At 44.4% G+C, this 23,361-nt stretch overlaps 1 protein-coding gene across 1 annotated transcript; it reads right to left on the bottom strand.

Moving 5' to 3' along the window:
* Positions 1–175: 175 nt before the first annotated feature.
* slc23a3 (solute carrier family 23 member 3) lies at positions 176–22,945 on the bottom strand (the record flags this gene model as incomplete). Its single annotated transcript, XM_080536762.1, has 11 exons — positions 176–378; positions 4,742–4,837; positions 6,374–6,541; positions 18,685–18,790; positions 19,272–19,525; positions 19,720–19,906; positions 20,673–20,772; positions 21,159–21,340; positions 21,969–22,045; positions 22,392–22,462; positions 22,788–22,945. 11 exons carry the CDS (start codon positions 22,943–22,945, stop codon positions 176–178), a joined length of 1,602 nt encoding a protein of 533 aa, XP_080392888.1.
* Positions 22,946–23,361: the final 416 nt, after the last annotated feature.

Below are 23,361 nucleotides of genomic sequence, written 5' to 3'. Positions count from 1 at the left end.
TTGGGAGAAATGATGTTACACACATGCCTAATACTGCTATATCCCTTCATGGAGTCAAGAATTAATTTATTTATCAGGACAATTATAAAGGGAATACAATACAAACACCAATATTCTGCGAACAGTAACATTGTTTTATGACAGCAAACTCTGCTGTATTGCAATGTCAATGACTCTATAGCACTTCTCCATGGTCTGGGGTCCTACAGGCACAGCAGAGGACACTAGGACACCCAGGTAGGTCAAACAGTCTCCCCATGAGGTAGGGGGCCTCATATACTACATCCATCTGCTGGTGATGTCCTGGTTCACTGTTGACTGATGTCCATCCCCCCTTCTGCATCTCTTCACAGTCAAGTCCCCTCTCTGACCGAGATCCTGAGAGGAGCCAAAGGTTACATTTACCCTGTTATTACACTGTTATTACAAACATACATACAATAACATACGTTATTACAAACATACTTACACCTGTGTAAGTAACGGGACAGTGAAGCATTTTAAATTCTTTTGGTTCTTTTTGTACATATTGTGTACACCATATAGAACACATACACATAGTCCCCCTAATTAAGGGCAGCAAAAGTAATGGGAACATTGGCTTGACAGGTGTTTCTGGTAATCAGGGTGATCGGATTTTAAATCAATCAATTACTATGATGTTAAAGTAGAGATTCTCAGATTTAATGGAATGTTTAATGTTATTCTAGGATAATATAGTATAGCCTACATAGTCCCCCTATTTATTGGAAAATTGGCTTGACTGGTGTTTGTGGTTAGTCGGGTGTGTTCCGTCACATCATTTGTGCAGGCATAAGAGAGCTGTCAATGTCTAGTATTGATTCTAGGCTTTTGCATTTGCCTTGGGAGTCTGCTGGTGTCTGTCAACATGAGGACCAAAGAGACGTCAGTGTAAGTCAAGGAAGCCTTTATTAGGCTGAAAAATCTGAAACATTGCCCAAACCTTAGGCTGAAACATAGCCGAAACCTTAGGCTGAAACATTGCCAAAACCAACAGTGTTGGAACAAAAGAAAAAGCACTGGTGAGCTCAGGAATCCTAAACGGGCTGGTACAGACTTCTACAGTGGATGACAGAAGAATGCCACTGTTAAGAAAACACAATTAAGAAAACAACTAAAACAACTGTGCCACAGATCAGGATCACTCTCCAGGTAGGAGTGACGGTGTCAGAGACTACCATCCACACACTATGTCATCGTCGGGTTATAGTTGATAAAAAAAACATACCTAAAAAGCCTGCAGAGGTCTAGAGAAAGGTCTTGTCGTGAGATAAGATTAATATGATCATGTACCAGAGTGATTGCAAGTGGAACGTTTTGGAGACAAAAGGATCTACAGCATACCACCTCATCTGTGATACATGGTGCAGGGGGTGTTATGGTTTGGGCCTGGTCAGTAGCGCTGACCAACTCATAACATATTCTGAACTATACAGAAACATCTTGTCTGCCGGAGTACAATCAAATGCCTCCAATTCATTAGATGACGCTTCTTCATGCAGTAAAACAATGATCCAAACATACTGCCATAGCAACGAGTTTATCAGGGCTAAAAAAAAAGTGGAAAGTTATTGACTGGCGCAGTCAGTCTTCAGATTTAAATCCAATTCAACATGCATCTCATTTCCTGATGATAAGAATTTAGGCAAAAAGATCTCAAAACAAACAACATCTGAAGATAGCTGCAGTACAGGCCTGGCAGAGCATCACCAGAGAATATACCCAGCGTCTGGTGCAGTGGTGTAGTCTAGTTTTTTCTAGTGGGTATACTGTGATTTTGCCCTCCCAGCCTCATACTCACCCGTCACAGAGCGACGTGTCCCGGAGCGACACCCCATAAGCACCACCACACTCACTAATGCCTTGGGGGGGGTGGCATGGACTGTGGCATGGACTGTACTTGTACATCAAGCTGCCTCACGCTACGGAAACAGGAGATAGGCTCCTGCCCCCTAAGGGCCGTTAGGCTCGAGAACCGTCGGTTCTCAAGGCTACTTATGTGGTCTTGACTACCTGTCCACTTTCTCACCTGGTTCTTGCTCTCTCTCTCTCTGGTGTGCCGACACCATCCTGCTCTCTCTCCTTCTCTCCCTCTCTATCCTCCTCTCTCCCTCTTTTGCTGTCAATCAAAAGGCAAATATAACAACCAGAGTATTTATAATCTAATAAGAGGTATAAATTGATTCATATCAATTCATAACATCATTCTAATTGAATATTGGGTTGCTGTGGGCAATGCAGTCAGATACTGTCTTTACTTAGGCCTACTCTCTCACCTGTAAGAAAATCGTATGTCCATCTATAAAAACAGACATTTCCAATGAGTGAGGGTTTGTTCCAATGCTTCAATCCACTGTCCATGTACTGTACATTGTACAGCGCTGCCAAGTCTCACACTTTGGCCGTGAGACTCACGCATTTCAACCAGTTCTCACGCTCTCATGCCACACCTCAAATTTCTCACGCTGAGAAATAACTATTGTTTTGCGGGACTTATATTTGTAAAATTCCTTTAAATAAAGCTACCGGACACGAGTTTCGTGGCATCTTTCTTCTTAGAACGTAGCAAGGAGTGTTACCAGATTGGGCTACTTTTGCTCACACTGGACGGGTGGATTCGGCAGCTTTTAGACTGGTTGGGCTGGAAATTGTCAATTCCGTCTGGAAACCCTGGTAGCAAAATATGTGCATACGTATCTTGGAGCCTACTAGTACTTTCAAATAGCATCGTATTATTATTATTATTAATTACAATTTACAATACAAATACAACAATTGGGGGTCCCTCAAAAAAACATTCAACGGCCAAGGCCTCATTCTGACCCAGGAAAAATCCTGGTATGTACTGTATAACATGATAGCCATCTATGAGCAATGCACTGTATATAAGATGATGACCAAGGGTCTTTCTGCTGCTGACCAAGGGGCTGTCCTGGAGTCCTGTTAATGGGGCCCAATTTTCTTTTAGACTCTGTAGGCTACTGGGTAATTTGTTTTAATAGGGTGCCATTTGGACTTCATAACTGAAAACTAAATTGTTGATTTACCTATATTTTAATGTTCTATTATATAAAGGACATATCTAACTTTCTGAAAAACATAGTGGTCGAGCTCAGGCACCTAAATAACAGGGTGGACACTAACAGGGTGGACATTTTGAGTTAAAGTTAGCCTTTAGCCTGCCTGTGTTAGCATAATGCCTAGCATGACCATGAATACTTGATGAGGAATCTAATTTGCACTAAACACTTTTTTGAAATTATTCAATTTGATTGATCTCCTCAATATTTAGGCCTAACAGGGTGGACACGTTATGGTCAACCACATTAAACTCGCTTGATAAAAACATCAAAATCAGATGGTAAAAGAGGTAGAAAATCACACAGCTTACCACATTTGAATTTCCCTCCACTGATGTGATGTCACCTCATGAGAGTGATGTGATTGAGAAACATGTTTAGTTTTTTAAAGGGACATTAACACAGCTCAACAGGGTGGACAGTGACCGCAGGGACAAATATACCACCTTCATTTTTTGTACCAAATACATTTTGGGGGGATATTTGATTCAATAGATATTGCTCAGAAAATATTATATAAAATGTAATAATAATAACATATTTGGAAATGTATATGTTTTTATTAGTTATTTTTTAGATTGAAGTTGAATGAACAACACTGGGGACATGGCAAAATCCCATTTACATCTTTAAACAAAGCTTTTAAAATGTAAAAAACAACAACTTAGAAGCCCATATCATTGTATTCATAATAAATAACAATTGACTCTACATGAAAAAACTAATGGAATTAGTATTTGTCCAAATTTAGACAAAATACAACATGATTTGTACTGGGGACGGAAAAGGCACCCTATTAGAAAAAACCTGAAAACATTATCCAGCGCAAAGCGAAGTGTGGAGATAGGTCAGGCCCGGAGGAGGGTGGATTTTATAAATGAAAGTGTGAAAGTTCTGTCACAAAACGCTGTTACGTATCCTCGCGCATTTTTAAGTGGGTATACGGAAAGCCTTGGCCTTTCCTAGTGGGTATACGGCGTAGTCCTGCGTATCACGTAGACTACACCACCAGACTCTGGTGGGTCAATGGGTCACAGACTTCTGGCAGTTATTGCATGTAAATAATTGTCGACCAAATACTAATATACAGTACTGTATATAGCATACAAATCCACCTGGGACCGAACCAGCGTCCTCCCGCTAATAAAGAGCGTGCACGAACCACAACGCTATTAGAGTCAGCTCATTGTTCACTCCTGTTAAGTTCAGAATAGATCTGCTTGTTTATAAAGCTCTCACTGGCACAGCACCATAATATCTGAAAGACCTTTTGCTAGCATATCAGCCCAATAGAGCTCTCAGGTCTTCTGACGCTGGTTTTCTCTGTGTACCACATGTACAAAAGAAGAGATTTGGTGAGGCTGCAATCTCATTTTATGCAACCGAATTGTGGAATGCACTGCCAGTTTACATTAGGGATGCAACCTCTGCGAATATGAGCAAAAACCCATCTTTTTAATATTGCTAAATCGACTAAATCATTAAATGATGATTATATAATGATTGGAGCACTTTGAGCTGCAATGTTTGCATGAAAAGCGCTATACAAATAAAGTTATTATTATTATTATTATTATTATTATTATTATTATTGAGCAGTGGTCATAGTACAATGCCACGGGTCCTTTTCAGTACTTTACCTGATACTGTATTGTCCAAGAGGAACGCCATGAGGCCCACCAGTAACACAGGAGAGGTCAGAACAGACTGGAGAGGAACATCGACGCCAGCCACACCTGCAGGCACGGACGGTAAACAAACGCACATATTAGCCATTAGTATACTGGATGCCGAATGTGTGTGTGTCTAACGTCGCGCAAGACTAGGCTGCTCGATACCGTTGCCGACAGAGTGTCCGAACACTCTCACCATGACAAACGACCGGGGAGTCAGAAGAAGAAGATAACACACAGCACACTCGCACGGACACCGAAAGAAGTCGAAAGCCACATACCGATATAAAACCGACGCTTACCATAAAACCTACCAGAGGGACAGTCCATCCCTAAATGTTAAGGAAAATGTATAAAGACTATGCACCAAGACGAAACGGGGCTCTTGTCTGGTGAAGCTTCTGCAGTTAACCTATTGACGACTAGCTGATACTGGCCTGCGGAGGTGAAGCTAGATAAGACCCCTTTCCATGGAATGAAATGCTATTGCTTGCTGATGCTATTGCTTGCTGATGCTATTGCTTGCTGATGTGCTCGAATAAATATTCTCTTAAAGAACAGTTCAGTAGTGGTGCCGAATATTTGATTGGATCATTTTATCTTAGAAGTTATATCAAGGACGTCTCGTTGAGATTAAACAAACTCGCTTGTAAGTAAAGACTCAATTAACTCAATTCTGGAGAAGTTGATCGCCTTTCAGAGGTCAGTTACATACAAAATGCCAGATAGTTGCTGTTCCATTGGATGCGCTAACCGAAGAGGAGACAAGCCTGGGTTGCGTTTATACAGAATCCCGTCCGAAAAGGAAAACCCAGAGAAGAGGAGGTTATAGATTTGTGCAATTAAACGTGCCGCCGACCCTGGCAAGAATGACATCGCCAAGGAATGGCAACCGTCAAAGTACACTCGTCTTTGCAGCGAACATTTCATTACGGGTAAGTTATGGTCAAATATCCACAACTGATTGTAATTATTTAGTGTGCTTGCAGGATGTAAGTAAATAATCCACCTCGTTTAGCATGCTAATACCCGCAATTGCCGCTTCACTTCACTACTCTTCTCCCCCCTACAGTCGGCCTGCCCTCACTGTACTGTACTGTACTGCTACGCCCTGTCATTGGTCAAAAGTCAGCCTGGGATGAATTAATTTAGGCCAAATTTTTGGGAAATCAAGGGGCCGCCAAGACACCTCTCAATCATGATGTGACAACAATGATTGGAAGATGATGCTAGGAGTTTGGGCTGTAAAAAATCAGCCCATTTAGATATATCCTGCGTTTTTTGTGACTATTCGGTGCTGTTGCTTCTCTAGGTTCCACCAAAATCAATCAGTTCTAAGGTTTAACAATTATTATATATTGAATTATATTATTCAACAATTATTATATTTTAATATTTCTTTAATTTAATAACTTTCTCATATTTATTGTAAAAGATAGGGGGGGCTTAGCCCTGCTAGCCCATTGATACCAGCCATCCCTGATTGTTTGATTGTTGATTCTGATCTCACCTTCGGATAACTTACCAGTGAGATAACTTACCAGTCAGATAGATAGACTGACCAGTGAGCTCACTCACCAGTCAGATAGATAGACTTACCAGTGTCAATAAAACCTTTCTGTTGGTTGAACCAGTAGGGTAAGACGAGAGACATAAAAACGGTGAAGCCGATGTTGAAGATGTTACGCCCGGAGTCGATGTTGGTGAACTTGAAGTACATGACCCCTGTTGCCACGGAGACAGTGTAGGTCACACTGAGAACTCCGCCTGTGGTGAGAAAGGGAAAGGGAAAGGGTTAGGGTCATCGCTCGGCAACGGGAAAAAACTGGTCATACTACATTTGTACGCCGAATGATTCTGAATTCCAATTCGAGCCCCGAGCCCCTGACTGACTTGCTAGACATCCCTGTAGATCTGAGTGGATACTTTTAGGTTTGTCGTAACATGGTGCGATTTCCACCCAGCCATTCAGAGCGCTTACAGCCATTACCAGATTGCTATTCAATCTGTCAAGATCTACAGGAGTGCCTAGGGGGCAAGGGGGTGAATGAAGCACCTAAAGCCTGGTACACACATAAAGATTTTCTAAATCTTAACAGATATTTTATCTGAGAGAGACCCCACACATGAAGATAAAAAATCATGGATTGAAAGTTTTGATCGTATTGTGTGTGGTGTGCCACATACATAAAGACTGTCCTTACGACAGTCTAGAGTCTCGTCCCCCAAGCCAGAAATCTCGCGTGATCAGGGTAGTAGTACCCTGACTGACCTGTACGAGGCAGCCATGTGCGACAGGGCAAATAATGTGCAGAAGAACGAAAAGAAGAAGACGCGTCAGTCAGCTTGCTTCTTGATTGGCTACATTCCATCCACGTCACAATCGGACTCGGGGGTCGCCCACACACAAGAGGATTTTTTATCGTAAATATTGAACACGTTTAATACGGCTAGCAATGAGCGACTGACGTGTTTTTCCACAGCTCCCGTTGATATGCAAATAATTTAGCGAGTTTCGCAGTTATATGGTTTTATTTTTTCATATATTATCACAGCGTATGCTTTATTAAGTGCTGGAGAACATGTTGGTCATACCAGATAGTCGTAGATGTTACTGAGAAGTGGAACAACACGTGACGAAGACGGGCTAGCTCAAGCACCAGACGATTCCAAAATGGCGAATCAACATGTTGACAAGGCTGACTCTGAAGCTAACATTCTCAAGGCAATTGCCGACATTAGTGTCGGAATTGAAGTCAGACATTTCCACTCTCAAAACGGACCTTTGTGCTATTATTGATGGACGAATAGAGACTGTTACACAACTGCTAAGAGGGGACATTATGCGTTTGCAAGAAGAGGTTCGCCCTGTCATCCTCTCACTGTCGGAAACAATGGAAACACACTCCACTAACATGCAGGACCTTGAAGAGGCTGCCACTGCCGCCTCAGACGACACTACAACCCTGGACAGAGAGGTGAAAATACTTTCTAAAGAATTGAAGGATGTACAACAGAAATGTGAGGATCTGGAGGGACGTTCACGCAGAAATAATCTCAGGATTTCTGGATTTAAAGAAAACGTGGAGCTCCCTCGTCCTACCGAGTTCATAGCGGGGCTACTGCAGGACGATCACTGGATGACAAGCCTCTCCTTGACCGTTGTCACCGTATCTCCCGGGCCAAACCACCCAACACAGCGGGCACAAGGGACAGACCTCGTGAAATCATTCTGCGAGTACATTTCTTTCACGTGAAAAACGAGATCCTACAACGGGCATGCAACTCTACACTAGAGTATCAAGAGTATATAGTCTACCAGGACTATACATCCACTGTGGCGAAACAGCGGGCGAGTTACGGAGATGTCAAGCGGAGGCTCCGTGAATACCCCGACGTGAAGTATGGACTGCGTTTCCCTGCCCGACTCTGGCTGTCGTATGGGGGGAAGGAGTTCTCGTTTGATACCCCGGAGGAGGCAGTGACCCACTTTGAGCGACACATAAAGAAGTGAAATGGACTTGTTGCGTTCATAAGTTACTATTAATCTATGGCCACCTCGTTTCTTTTATTTTTCTTTGTCAGTTTTTTATTGACTGTCGTGGTAAAGTTGCCTTACAGACAGTTAACAGATATTCATGGTTAGGCCTAGGGATGTCCCGATCCCATTTTTTCACTACTGATACCTATACCTGGGCTTCAGGTATCTGCGATACCGATACCGATCCGATATTTGTATTTATTGTTTTACTCCTGAATAATAACAAATACTTCCCCAGTATATAGTCCACAACAACAGTTGGTTATTAAAGACTGCCAGCCTTTATTCAAGCAACAAAAACAGTACTCTGCAGTACCCAGTGACCAACTGGTTTACAGTTAAAACTATTTAAACAGCAGCATTCAGCATTGTAGAAAAAATAGAGTTACTGTGAGATTTCTAGTTTTAGTGCCTTCAGGTTTTTATTCTATTTATCTTCTCTTACAAATGGCAAATCAATTATAGGACCCTTTATAAAAGTGTAGCCGAGAGACGCCCGCTGGTGAGACCAGAAACCAGTCGCAGAATCGAAGGGGTGTCAACAATATCTGGTTTTATTTTTTTTTCATAACAGGCAACTTAAAGTACAGAGTCGATATAATAAAAAACTGTTTAACGATCACTAAACACTTATAATCTGTGGATTGTTTTAACTGTTCTCGTTTGCTGCAGGCTACCGGTAAGTGATAATGACTTGTAAACATACCTTCGTTTTAGGACATGTTCAAAAGCAAGGACTGTGTGTTCATCTAATTATGAGTAGTTATGTGTTTTTAGCGTGTCCATGTTCTCTCAGCATGTTGTGATGATATAATTGTGTGATGTTGTTGTTGTTGTTTGATCAGTCACTTTTCTCCTGTCGCATTGCCATTCGGTGCACCAACATTCAAATACTCGTGTCGTCTTTAATTTTTTTCCGATTTCAATGTATGACGCATCATTTGAAAGCTTACCATCTGTAGTTTCAGACTGTAAGTATATGTGTGTAAATAACCGAAATATTACTTAAGCAAATGGTTTATGATTTCACCAGCTGGCATCATGACATTGTCAGACTCATTACACACAGGTAGCTACTAGCCAACTCTCATTCAGGGCTCGACAGTGCGACTGTTTTGGTCGCATTTGCGAGTGAATATATTTCTGTGCGACTTGGAAATACATTCAATCGCACCAGTGCGACTAAAAGACTGCTGAACTACTGTCATGTGCAGTCAAACTTATGTGTATAAGCGATGAGGGAATGAAAACAGTGAACAGAAACGCGTGTCGCAGAAATGCTTCACGCGAGTCCTATATGCGCTTAAAATGCGCATAATGGGTATATGGGATACAGCTCTCATAGTTCGTAGCGCTGTGTGCTTCCGGTTTCATTACAAAGAGGTTAACCCTATATGTGCCTGACGTCTAACAACATTCAAATGACTCTAACGTCATATTTTTTCGGATTTCAATGTATGACACATCATTTGAAAGCTTATGATCCGTAGTTCCAATCCACAACACATCGCATTTGAAAGTGTTTATGTAATTTTTTTACATTTGAAAGTGTTTTTTGTTTATATATATTTATATTATACAATTTACCAGTCATATTCTGGAATGTGTCTAAATGTTAAAGTTCCATAAGTATAAGCAAAATAAAGTAACAGTTTGTAAATAAATAGTAGCATTTAAAAAAAATAATAATAAAACGAACCGTGAACCGTGACCCAAAAACCGAGGTTCATACCGAACCGTGGGCCAACTGAAATTAATATTCTTACTTCCCCTTTACATTGTGTGAGTCTCCATTTTTATTACGGCCAAGAGCCGGTTATGATCATTTTGATATGTTATGATTATGATAATTTGTTGTCGTTGTTGACGAAAATTGCACAATTTTCATTGTGCTACTGACATTCTTGGTGTGCTACTAAATTTTTCGACATGGTAGCACAGTGCTACCTGGGGAAAAGGTAAGCGTCAAGCCCTGCTCATGCTCGTGACCACTGACTACTACTGTTGTCATCACGTGAGTGACACGCCAGATCGGGCACGCAGATCACAGCCTATTTTTTTTCTGGTGCGATCTGCGATCCAGCATTCAGGACCAATATCGCAGCGATATGCGATATCAATATCGGATTGGGACATCCCTAGTTAGGCCTAGGCTACTTTATTTTTTATTTTACTCTGGCCACATTTTCACTCTGCCCTAGAGCACTGAGTTGTTATGAGACATGTTTTTTTTCTGTTCTCTCTTTGTGCACTGAATGTAGGCTAACATTGTTTGCATAGTTATTCTGGCGGCATGGAGAGACAGCTGACGGGAGGGAATAGACCCCACTGGGACGGGCATGGGCTAGCTTCCCATGCTTGTAGTTTCCCATGTCTTTGACATGTTGGATTCACCCGCTATAGCTACGAAAAGACAACAAAAGAGAACACCCCTAGAGTCTGCGAGAGCGGGGGCGGAAGATGACTCATCGGCTGACTTTATGGTAACAGACCCTGGACCGGAAACGACTATGAGTATCGGGAGCACAGTGCAAGAGAGTGCCACAACAGTTGCCCCAGCTACAGCCACGTCAACGGGCCACGAACAGCAGATATGTCCCTGTGGTTGGAGGAAGAATACATCCTACCGGGGGTTGAGAATTCACCAAGGAAAGATGAAGTGTTTGACAGAGGAGAGACAGAGGCCTCGCGTTGGTTACTTTCTGCGAAAGGAATCGAATAAGTCGAATGAAGTACAGCAACTGGACGCAAACCATAGCTTGCAGTACATCAGTACCACTGTCGTGGAGGAAGCAAACACAGAGGGGATAACAACAGTGGTAGAACCGACCCAACCCCCTAGACCTGTAGCCGAAAAGAGACTAGCAGGGCATAGACTGCATGTGAAGTGGCCTGGTGCCGGGGATAAGAAGCTGTGGGAAACTATCAATACTGACCTGACCCTGTCTCTTGAGCAACTTAAAGGGACAGTGGAAAAGAAGTTGGAGAGAATGGGGGATATCATCTACCAGTATGGGGCAGAACGCTTTGGAGTGCAAGAAAGGAAAGGCGGGAAAGATGTTCCAACTGCACCCGTTTCCAGGAGGCAACAGGAGATCCAGCGCCTCGTCCTAGAAAGAAGACAACTTAGGAAACGGTGGAAAAAAGCCTCTGGAGTGGAAAGGGAAGGCATAAACGCACTTCAAGTCGACATCAAATCACGGCTGGCATCCCTCCGTAGAGCAGAGAACCTCCGGAAACGTAGAAGGAAGAAAGAACAAGCTAGAACACGGTTCTATAAGGATCCCTTCAAGTTCCTTAAAATTATCTTCACAAAGGAAAAAGTGGAGCTCTAAAAACAACAAAGACAGACCTGGAAAATCACCTGAAAGAAACACACTCTGACCCAAGGCGGCATGAACATCTGACCATTCCCTCTGATATCCCACCAATCGACCCCCCTGAACACCACATGCTGATCAGCCCTCCAACCTGGAAAGAGGTGGAAAACACAGTGCGTCGAGCAAGAACGGCATCAGCCCCGGGGCCAAACGGAGTCCCATACAAGGTGTATAAGAACGCATCAGATGTCCTGAGGTTTCTCTGGAGGCTCATGAGAACAGCATGGCAGAAGAAGATAATACCTAAAGCGTGGTGCAGGGCAGGAGGAGTCCTCATCCCAAAGGAGAAGGATGCAGTCAACATCAGCCAATTCCGTCCAATCTCCCTGCTAAACGTTGAGGGCAAAATCTTCTTTAGTGTCATTGCACAGAGGATTACCGAGTATCTGAGAAGAAACAAATACATCGACACATCTGTACAGAAAGCAGGAATATCAGGATTCTCGGGGTGCTCAGAACATTTCAGCATGATCTGGCACCAGATCCAAACGGCAAAGGTGGAGAGACGGGACATTCACGTCGTCTTTCTGGACCTTGCCAATGCCTTTGGCTCTGTGCCCCACGAACTCCTGTGGTCTGCCTTCGACTTCTTCCACATACCGGACACCATCACAGCCCTGGTTAAATCCTACTTCCAAGACATGCAGTTCTGCTTTACCACCTCTGACTTTACCACCTCTTGGCAGTGCCTGGAAGTAGGCATCATGGCGGGATGCACTATTTCACCCCTGGCATTTGTGATGGCAATGGAAGTCATCATCCGAGCCTCAAAATGGGTTGTAGGCGGACAGCGAGTTGACTCTGGTCAGCGTCTCCCTCCGCTCAGAGCTTACATGGACGACATTACAACGTTGACCACCACCGTCCCATGCACCAGGAGGCTGCTCAGAAAACTGGAAGAGAACATCAGTTGGGCCCGTATGAAGATCAAACCATCCAAGTCACGAAGCATCTCAATTGTGAAGGGAGTGCTCTCTGACCTGAAATTCTTCATCGGCGATGATCCAATCCCAACAGTGTCTGAGCAACCTGTAAAAAGCCTTGGCAGGTGGTATGATGCAAGCCTGAAGGACAAAGACCAGGTTCTACAACTGTGCAAAGATATCAGCAGTGGCCTGCAGTCCATCGATAAAACACAGCTACCTGGAAAGTTAAAGGCTTGGTGCCTGCAGTTTGGACTCCTACCACGGATGCTGTGGCCCCTCGCAGTGTATGAGGTCCCAATCTCAACCGTAGAGAAGTTGGAAAGAGGAGTCACAGGCTACATCAAGAAATGGCTCGGAATTCCACGATGCCTTACCACCATAGGTCTCTACGGAGATAGCATCCTCAAGCTGCCCCTCACCAGTCTCACAGAGGAGTTCAAGTGTGCAAAAACAAGACTCCAGATGACACTGAATGAATCCAGAGATTTAGTGGTGAGCAACAACGCACCAACCTTGACAACCGGGCGCAAATGGACACCAGCCAAAGCGGTGGAGGAAGCAACAGCAGCCCTCAAACATGCTAATATTGTGGGGTATGTTCAGCAGGGAAGAGGAGGCTTCGGGCTAACAGCTGCTAGCCCTGCTTGGAGTAAGGCCACAGCACCAGAACGGAGGAAGATGGTGGTGGAGGAAGTACGCCATCAGGAGGAGGCTGGAAGATGGGCCAAGGCAGTCTCTCTTGCCAAGCAGGGACAGTGGACGCGATGGGACAGTGTGGAGAGGAGGAAGATTAGCTGGAAGGACATGTGGGCCATGGAAGCGAGGCAGTTGAGCTTTATTATCAGAGCTACCTACGACGTCCTTCCAACACCAGTTAACCTTGGCCAGTGGTATGGTGAAGACCCGGGGTGTGCCCTTTGTTCCACGCCAGCCACCCTCAGGCACATTCTTTCAGGGTGCAAAACTTGTCTCGCCCAAGGACGCTACACGTGGCGTCACAACCAAGTCCTGAAGATCTTTGCATCCACCCTGGAGGACAAACGAGCTGCCACCAACTCCCTACCGCCATCAGCATCCAACCACCAACAGGCAATTACCTTTGTCCGTGAGGGGGCAAAGGTTACCAGGAGCAGCTCGACACCATCTGAGCGAGGCCAGCTACGGTTGGCCCGCGACTGGAAGATGCTGACTGATATTGGACGACAGCTTGTGTTTCCTAAAGAGATCGCCATAACCACCCTGAGACCTGACTTGGTTCTCTGGTCCCCTTCTCTAAAAAAGGTGTACATCATTGAACTAACCGTACCCTGGGAGGACGCAGTGGATGAAGCTTACGAGCGGAAACATCTACGCTATGCTGAGCTCGCCGCCGAAGCACAACACCGCGGCTGGAACACTGAAGTCCGCCCAGTGGAGGTGGGGTGCAGAGGGTTTGTGGCAAGATCTACCACCAGATTGTTTACAGACCTGGGAATCAGAGGCCAAAGCCTGCGTTCATCTGTCAAAGCTGCATCGGAAGCAGCCGAAAGAAGCAGCCAGTGGCTTTATATGAGAAGGAAAGATCCCTGCTGGGCCCCGAAGTAGCCAACCAGAAGGTATGCGGTCAGCTTAGGCCTGACTCAGGGAAAAGGACGCCCCTGCCTTGCATAGTCTCATGAGACGTCAGCCATTCTCATGACGAATTAGGATTGACGCAAGTTCGGGGCTGATCCCCCAGAGCTGGCCACCTCTGGCGAGGGTGTATAGTGTGATGGCTGAAACACCCCATGACCTGGAGGAACACTACTGATGATGCGTCCGAAATTAAACCTAATCCCAGCCCCCCCCCCCCCCCCCCCCGCATGAATCACTCACCATCAAGACGACACACACGCACACACACACACACACACACACACTCTCACGTACGTACCTGCACAAAGGAATTTACATCTTATCCTGTGTTTCATAAATCTGGTGTTCATCAGACATATATCTGGGATATATTAATATTCATACTGTTTGACTCGCTGCCTTGTAATTACAATACCTATAGGGAGTTAGGGGTTTGTAAGGGATAGTTTACTTTACAAACAACATTGGAAATAGCATGTTCTGCTTAAGCTTGTACCTTAGTTCGGAAGGTATTGCCAGGGAGGGGGGGTTGTGGAGGGCGGCTTACTGTTCAGGTTTGATCTTTTAGGTTTGTTTTTTCTTTTTCATGTTTTTTTATTTTATTTTTGTTCACTCACACATCACATCATCATTCTTTACTACACTCACTGTGGGTTCATGGGGACGCATCTAATACCATTCAAGGTCCATTCTACTATTCTCACACTCACTCATTTTAGGGGGTGACTTCAACTTGGTTATGTCCCCAGCTTTAGATAGGTCCTCCCAGAGGGTCACTGGTCCATCGAAATGTGCATCATTAATTCAGATGTTTCTCCAGAAATATGGCCTGTGTGCGATGCATGGCACTTTCTACATCCATCAGCTAAACAATATAAATGTTTTTCCCATATGCACCATACCTTTTCCCGCATTGATTATTTCTTCATGGACAAAAAACTTTTACCCAACCTTCAGGACTCTAGTTACGAGAGCATTGTTATCTCAGACCACGCCCTGTTGTTCTTAAATTGAAATTCCCACAACTGCCCCCTAGGAGCTACCAATGGCGTCTTAACTCACTCTTGCTCTCTGACAAAAATGTATTCAGATGATGTCTACAGAAATCCCTTTATTTCTAGAAATTAATTCAACTCCAGGCATGTCTTCTCTACTATATCACTCTATTATATGGGAGTCTCTTAAAGCCTATCTGCGTGGTAAATCCATTGCCTATGGAGCCTCAGTTAATAAGGCGTCTTCTCCTCCAATCGGAATATGACAGTCTCGCGACGGTACATGCAGAGCGCTTGCTTCAACAGGCCCGCTATAGGATTCATGAACAAGGTGACAAGACCTGTAAATTGCTTGCTCATCAGATTCGCAAGTCAGAGGCAGCACGTATTATTCCTCAAATAAGGACAAATTCTGGCGCCACTACTGTTGTCCATGAGGAAATAAACAATCGTTATAAACAGTTCTACACATCTCTTTATACTTCAGAATCTTCTCAGGACCCTCAAGTGATTAATTCATTCTTTAATGGCCTTAATATTCCATCCATTAGTAAAAACTCTCATGATAGTTTCGAACAGGAATTCTCCTCTGAAGAGATAGAGGTTGCCATTTCTTCTATGAAAAGTGGGAAGGCAGCTGGCCCAGATGGCTTTCCAAATGAATTTTATAAGGTATTTTCCAAACAGCTTTCCCCATTTCTATCTTTATTATTTGCAGAGTGCCTGGAAAATTCGACTCTTCCGCCTACCTTCTATCAGGCATCTATCTCCCTGCTCTTAAAGAAAAATAAAGACCCATTGGAGCCCGGATCCTACCGAGCTATATCCCTCCTAAACTCTGACTATAAAATTCTGACAAAGCTCCTAGCAAAACGTATGGAAGGCCCTCTGCATGAAGTAATACATTCTGACCAAACAGGATTTATTAGTAATAGACATTCCTTCTTCAACATTTGACAGCTCCTCAATGTGTTATACTCCCCCGCATCAAGGGATCCTGAGGTAGTGGTATCATTTGATGCGGAGAAGGCGTTTGACCGCGTTGAGTGGAACTATTTGATAAACGCCATTCCAAGATTCGGATTTGGCCCCAAATTTGTGATATGGATCAAGACCCTATATTCCTCCCCTATGGCTTCAGTGCGTTCAAATAACATTTCTTCTGAGTATTTCCCTCTCCAACGGGGCACGAGACAGGGATGCGCAATAACAATGGTATTCAGGGTATCTCTCGTGGGACTTTAAATCTTAAGCTGTCTCTATATGCTGACGATCTACTTTTGTTTATTTCTAATCCAAATGTCTCCCTCCCTAAGGCCTTTTCTGTTATGGAAGCTTTTGGCAAAGTGTCAGGATATAAGTTGAATGTTGGGAAAAGTGAACTGTTCCCAATAAACAATGCTGCCTTGAATAGCTCATTTTCCCACTTTCAGTTCAGAGTGGTCCTAGACCAGTTTACATATTTAGGAGTAAAGGTGACAAGAAAGTACTCAGACTTATTCAAGGCAAACATTGTTGCTCTAGTTGATAGGCTCAAGCAATATTTTATATACTGGAGGTCTCTACCTCTTTCACTCATTGGCCGGGTCAATGTTATAAAAATGAATGTGCTCCCGAAGTTCTTGTATTTTTTTCAATGTTTACCTGTTTTTATACCCACATCTTTTTTCACTTTAATTGGACGAACGTTTCTGTCTTTCATTTGGGATGGCAAAGTACCATGCATTGGCAAGAAACACAAAAATCCAAAGAATTGGGCGGTCTCGCATTACCAAACTTCCAATCATATTACTGGGCAGCGAATTTCAGGGGCCTTCTACACTGGATACCACCAGATCAAGGGCAGGTCATTCCTTTTTGAGCCCAACCAGAGTGGGAGTCGTGTAAACCTGCCACTCTGTCCTCCTTACTGTGTTGCTCTCTTCCATTTCCTTTAAGAAAATGTGGTGACAACCCAGTGGTAAAACAGTCACTCAGGATCTGGAATCAATTCCGATTAGCCTTTAACTTGAAACTTCTCTCCATATCTGGTCCAATTTCTAAAAATACTCTGTTCCCCCCATCATTAAATGTTGGTGCCTTTCAGGCCTGGCACACATCTGGGTTAAAATCTCTATCACAGCTATACATTGATGGCACGTTTGCCTCATTTACCTAGCTGAAAGAAAAGTTTAAGTTACCTGCATCTCAATTTTTCCGCTATCTACAAATAAGACATTTTATACGCAAACACACACTTGGATTCCCCAATATGCTCACAGGAACTCCTGTGGAGGATATCATGCACTTCAATACGGTCTCTAAAGGTGTAATTTCATTAATATATGGAATCATTAATAACCTCTTGAACCCACCAGCTCCTTTCAAGACACTATGGGAGAGAGATTTAGGGGAGGAATTTGATGAGGATACATGGAACTCTATTTTAAATAGGATCCACTCTTCTTCTTTTAGTGCGAGGCATCGCTTGATTCAGTTTAAGGTAGTGCACCGCATTCACTGGTCTAGGGCTAAACTTGGAAAGATATTCCCTAACACTGACCCTATCTGCCCTCGCTGTAAGCTGGAACCAGCCACTTTATTCCACCAATTTTGGTCATGCCACAAACTGTCAGATTTCTGGGGATCTATCTTCAAATGTTTTTCTGAGATCTTTGATTTTGATTTTGAACCATGCCCCATTACGGCTATCTTTGGGATTCTACCAGTGGGTTGTCCATTATCACGTGCCCAATCTGATACAGTAGCATATGCCACTCTTTTGGCCAGACGGGTCATTCTGCTTAATTGGAACCGTACCTTTTTGCCCTCTTACAATCATTGGGTTAGAAACGTATTAGGCTGCCTTAGACTAGAGAAGCTTAAATTCAGCTCCCGAGGGAAACCTGAATGTTTCTATAAAACCTGGCATCCGTTTTTTGACTTATTTTGAACGTCCCACCCTGTAAAGCCTTTTTTCTTTTTCTTTTTTCCCATCCTGCAACTTCCCATTTCTGCCACCCTGTGCCTATAGTCGTATGTCTCTGAATGTGATGTGAGATTATTCTGATGTGATGTGAGATTTTTATTTTATTTGATTCTTGTTATTTTGTAGTATTTTATGTTTGTGATTTGCAATTCAAATGTTGTATAATATGTGTGTCTTGCTGATTGGTGTGCTTTTGTTGATTGTTCTAAAATAAGAAAATGCCAATAATTTCAAAAAATAATAATAATTACAATCGTCGGCCCGACCATTTTCCGAGCATATTGTCGGGAGAAATTGACTCTTAACACACCTCAACACCACAGGATAATCTTGTAGGATCATCTTTAGAGCCATTCAATAATCGGGCGTTTGCTGTCCTTGGTTGGAAGGGGGGAAATCGGGCCAAAATCAGCCAGATTATCTTTATGTGTGTACCAGGCTTAAGAAGGACTTATTTGGGAAGTGAACAGTAGACTAGTAGGGCACCGTAAATGGCCAGTGGGACTGAGGTGAAGAGTTGCGTCAGTCTCGGGGACACTCCGAGGATTAGCCCCGCGGCGGCTGCCAGCTGCACCGTGAGCCTTGACCCGTGCTACGAGGAGGAGGAGCAGAAGTCATATCATCACTCTTAACACTAGAACAGCCGTGCCTTTTTTATACTATAAGAGCCGCCTCGGGGGGTCAAATGGCCATAGTCTTTACAATGGTATTTTCTTTACAATACTATTTACACACAACAATCACTAGTTGACTGCCTTTTAAATCTGCCTGCCTCCTACACAGAAAAACAGCAAAATAGCTTCATACTAGCTTATCCTGATGTGATTTTGAAAATGTAAGGATACTGGGTGGTAGAACGCACATATCTAGGAAAAGTCATGAAAGGAGGGTCCTGAAATTTGATCGAGTGCAAAGATATAAAAAATGTATTTACTCACAGGGGTCAAATGACCCCACCCACGGCTGTTCTAGTGTTAACACCATGACACACAGCGGATAGCGGAACTCAAACGCCACACGGACTCTTGGTAAAGCCGATACAGTGTTCACTCCCCGCCGTTCGCTAGGGCTACCTGGCTCAGTCCCAGGGCACACGCGTTGGGGATGCTGCTGCTGACTGCCAATGGCGCCCCCATCAGGCCTGCCAGCACATTTCCCAAGCCCTCGGCACTCAGCCCCCTGTTACAGACCGTGGGAGGAGGGGGGGGGGCCCCCAGGAGCTTGGCTGTCAGCAGGTAGACCCCCATGGAGCTGATGGAGGCGGAGAGCGACGCGACAACACCTGTCGTCATGCCTGGGACTGACAGCAGAGGGCGTCCTGCCTCTCCTGGGCTCACACACAGAAACAACACGCGCACACACACACACACACACACACACACACACAACACAGTACATTAGCTACTGTTTTCGTTCTATGACATAGACAAGGAAAAATGGGATTGAGAGGCATCTCTTGCAACTGTCATACGCTTAATAGTAATAATTGCCTCAAACCACGACTGACTCAACTCTGCTTACCTGCCAGTGGTAGACTTAGCCATAGCACACTGACAGAGGTGTTTGGCTGTGTAGCAGGCAGGAGAAGAAGGGACGTGTTCCCCATCCTCACTGTTGGCAACAGCTCAGACACGGAGTCCAAACGAATGTACCCAAGATGTTCCAAGGTGGCACACACACCCCACACACTCAACAGTGGGAGCAGAATCTGTACACACATAGAAAGAGTGACACGTTTGAAGTCTTGTACCTACAGAAGATAGTATCTTCAATACAGAAGCGTCATTCTGGAGCAGTGGCCTTCATAAAACCTTCATTTCCTGGAGGAGGAGGAACGTTTTTGAGGTTTGGCACTAACACACCGGATTCAACTGAAAGGTCTCCATTGAGGACCAGGATGACTTTGTGTGTAGAGTATCAGGGTCTTTTGTTATGGCTGTTTACTCCTAACCACTAGTAGTCACGAAGAAGCACTCTAGATCATCTTGTAGCCACAGGAAGTGGGGAGGTAGACACAGGAAGGACACAATCTTCAAAGCCACCAATGTCAAGTTAATTGTTTTGCTAACAAAAGCCGAACTACAAGGTCAAACCTATACTGGATTCTGTCTCATCCCCCCCCCCCCCCAGGACACACTACAGTGTGTGAAGCTCAAACAGGTGTGTTGGGGGTGGTTGGGGCTGGGAACAGACACATTCACAAGAACAGACACATTCCATCTAGTCATTGAGTTTGATGCCCCAAGTATTTGTTGGAGACTAAATGGTAAATGGACTGCACTTATTCCAAAGCTCTTTACAACGATCTCTCATCCACCCATTCACACACACATTCACACACCAATGGTGGCAAGCTACCATGCAAGGCGCCGGCCCGCTCATTGGGAGCAATTCAGTGGGGTTCAGTGTCTTGCCCAAGGACACCTCGACACATACATATACTGCCTGGAGAGGGTGGATGTAGGGACACTCACAGAGAGCATCCTGCAGACTGGGATCTGGGGGAGCCTGAGACATGCTGGGAAGGTGTAGGACCGCAGGTGCTGGGACAGGAACACCAGTAGGAGGATTGTCCTGCAGAGAGAAAAGATGTGGAAGCATGATTTCCCATGGCAAGCCCCCCCCCCCCCCCCCCCCATCTCCGATCACCATTCACACATGATCACCAATGTGACAGCAGCTAGTGAAAGGCAACCAAATGGAAAATGTTCCGACTTTTATTCTGGAAAAATCAGTTTCAACATTGTTTTTGCGAGTGTGTCATTGAATTTCAACAACGTTGAAATGGATTCAAATTTCTCCAAATAAAAGTCTGAACATTTTGGGTTGGTTGGCGACCTGTTCCCGGTTTTGCCAGCCGCCGTCACATAATGATCACAAATTAATTCTGTAGTTTATGGAGTAGAGTGGGGCTTCCACAGTTCCATAAAACCTTTAAGTCCGATAGGATTCAAACCCACACAGCGGCGATGCCCCAGTGAACAGAGCACAGCAGAGCTGAGTCCTTGTAGATGGAGAAGCCCAGCATGCACAGCAGAGGAGCCACCACCAGCGGACCGCAGTGTCTCAGAACCAGACCAGGGAGACCGCTCACACCCAGAACCAACTGGACCACGCCCACTGTCAGGGTCATACCCTGGAGCTGAGAGAGAGAGAGAGGGAGAGTGAGTCAGACAAACAGATAGACAGACAGACAGAGAGAGAAAGAGAAAGAGTCAGACAGACAGAGAGAGAGAGAGAGTCAGACAAACAGATAGACAGACACAGAGAGAGAAAGAGTCAGACAAACAGACAGAGAGAGAGAGAGTGAGAGAGAGAAAGTGTCAGACAAACAGATAGACAGACAGAGAGAGAGAGAGTCAGACAAACAGATAGACAGAGAGCGAGAGAAAGAGAAAGAGGGAGAGCAAGAGAGAGAGTCAGACAGACAGACAGAGAGAGAGAGAGTCAGACAAACAGATAGACAGACAGAGAGAGAGAGAGAGTCAGACAAACAGATAGACAGAGAGCGAGAGAAAGAGGGAGAGCAAGAGAGAGAGCCAGACAGACAGTTAAGATCAAATATTGCTGTGGAAGCTTTTGTTATTGAGCATGAGAAGTCATAGTACAATCACAGTTGGAAATACAGTTCATGTTCGAATATCCTTACAATTTATGATGTTTCTATACTTCCATACTGTTCTGTGATGTTTATTATGTGCATGTAAACGTATTCTGCAGTATAGGGGGTGGTCTGAAGGTTCAGGACCACAGACAGCGATGGAGAGTACCTCTCTCATTGGTTTGGCTGTGGTTTGGAAGTCCTCCTCACTCTCTCCACAGCTCTCCCTGCAGTCTGGTTCAGTCGCTGCAGGAGATAAAACAAATGTATACAAACATGTGTGTGTGTGTGTGTGTGAGACCTATGTTATATTGATGTAATGTTTTACTATGAACCCAAATAAAGTACTAAAATGTTTGTCTGTGTGTGTCAGGGGAGGCTGGTGGACAAAAATCGGACTGAGGGCTCATTGTAATAGATGGAATGGAATGATTTCCTTTCCTCCAAAAGCCTCACCTGGTGTGTGTGTGTGTGTGTGTGTGTGTGTGTGTGTGTGTGTGTGTGTGTGTGCGTGTGTGTGCGCGTGCATGTGTGTGTGTGTGTTTGCATTGCAGTTTAATTAAACAATGAATTAGCGAACTGAGAGACTCACCGCTCATGTGGACTGAGAGCAGTACGGCAGGGATAAGCACCTCCAGAGACGGCGCCTGCACCAGAGGTAGGCTAAACACAACATGATCACAACCATGCAGAACAACATTCTTTTCAGTATTGTTGTGTATAACTGAGAGCATTGGATAGGTGTAAGGAATATAAGCAATTAACTCAATGTTATATGGGGTAAGTAGCGTGTTACTAGCGTACACGACTATCATTTCAGGAAAACTATTACAATGTGAGTAAATAACATAACATAACTACTGTCCTTTCAAATATATCATACATCTTTTTCTGTGTCCTGACATTCCAGCAAAACATTTATAGGAGGCAACGTTTTTTTAAATGGTGGATATAGCGTCAATGTGCAATGAAACTCTCCCTGTCTCACCATGTCCCGAGGTAGCTTTGTAACAGGGTGGACAGACTGGAGCAGAACAGCATGGAGGCTAGCAGCCTTTCCCTCTCTCCATCCTGCAGTGCTAGGTGTTGCTGCAGCAGACCCACTGCCAGAATAAGCAACGAGGACTGCACCAGTACAACCTTCATACACACACACACACACACACACACACACACACACACACACACACACACACACACACACAGATGGGAAACACCATGAAATAGACTGCACTCATATAGCTCCTTTATCCAAAGCGCTTTACAATAGCCTTTCATTCACCCATCCACACACACACTCACACACATTCACACACCAAGACCAATGGCAGCCAAGCTACCATGCAAGGTGCCGGCCCTGCTCATTGGTAGCAATTTGGGGTTCAGTGTCTTGCCCAAGGACACCTCGACACATGGAGCCGGGGATCGATCCACCGACCTTGCGATCATTAGATGCCAGCTCTACCTCCTGAGCCACAGCCACCCCCACGACACAGGAAAAGTCATCCAAACCGAAAGTAGCCTACAGCTTCCATGTTGTTGCCCTCCGGCGGAAAAGTACA

This window comes from Nansenia antarctica (assembly GCF_963989245.1).
Source record: "Nansenia antarctica genome assembly, chromosome: 7".
Classification (NCBI taxonomy): domain Eukaryota; kingdom Metazoa; phylum Chordata; class Actinopteri; order Argentiniformes; family Microstomatidae; genus Nansenia; species Nansenia antarctica.
Note: the sequence above shows the minus strand (reverse complement) of the source record. Positions and strands in the feature narration are given on the sequence as shown.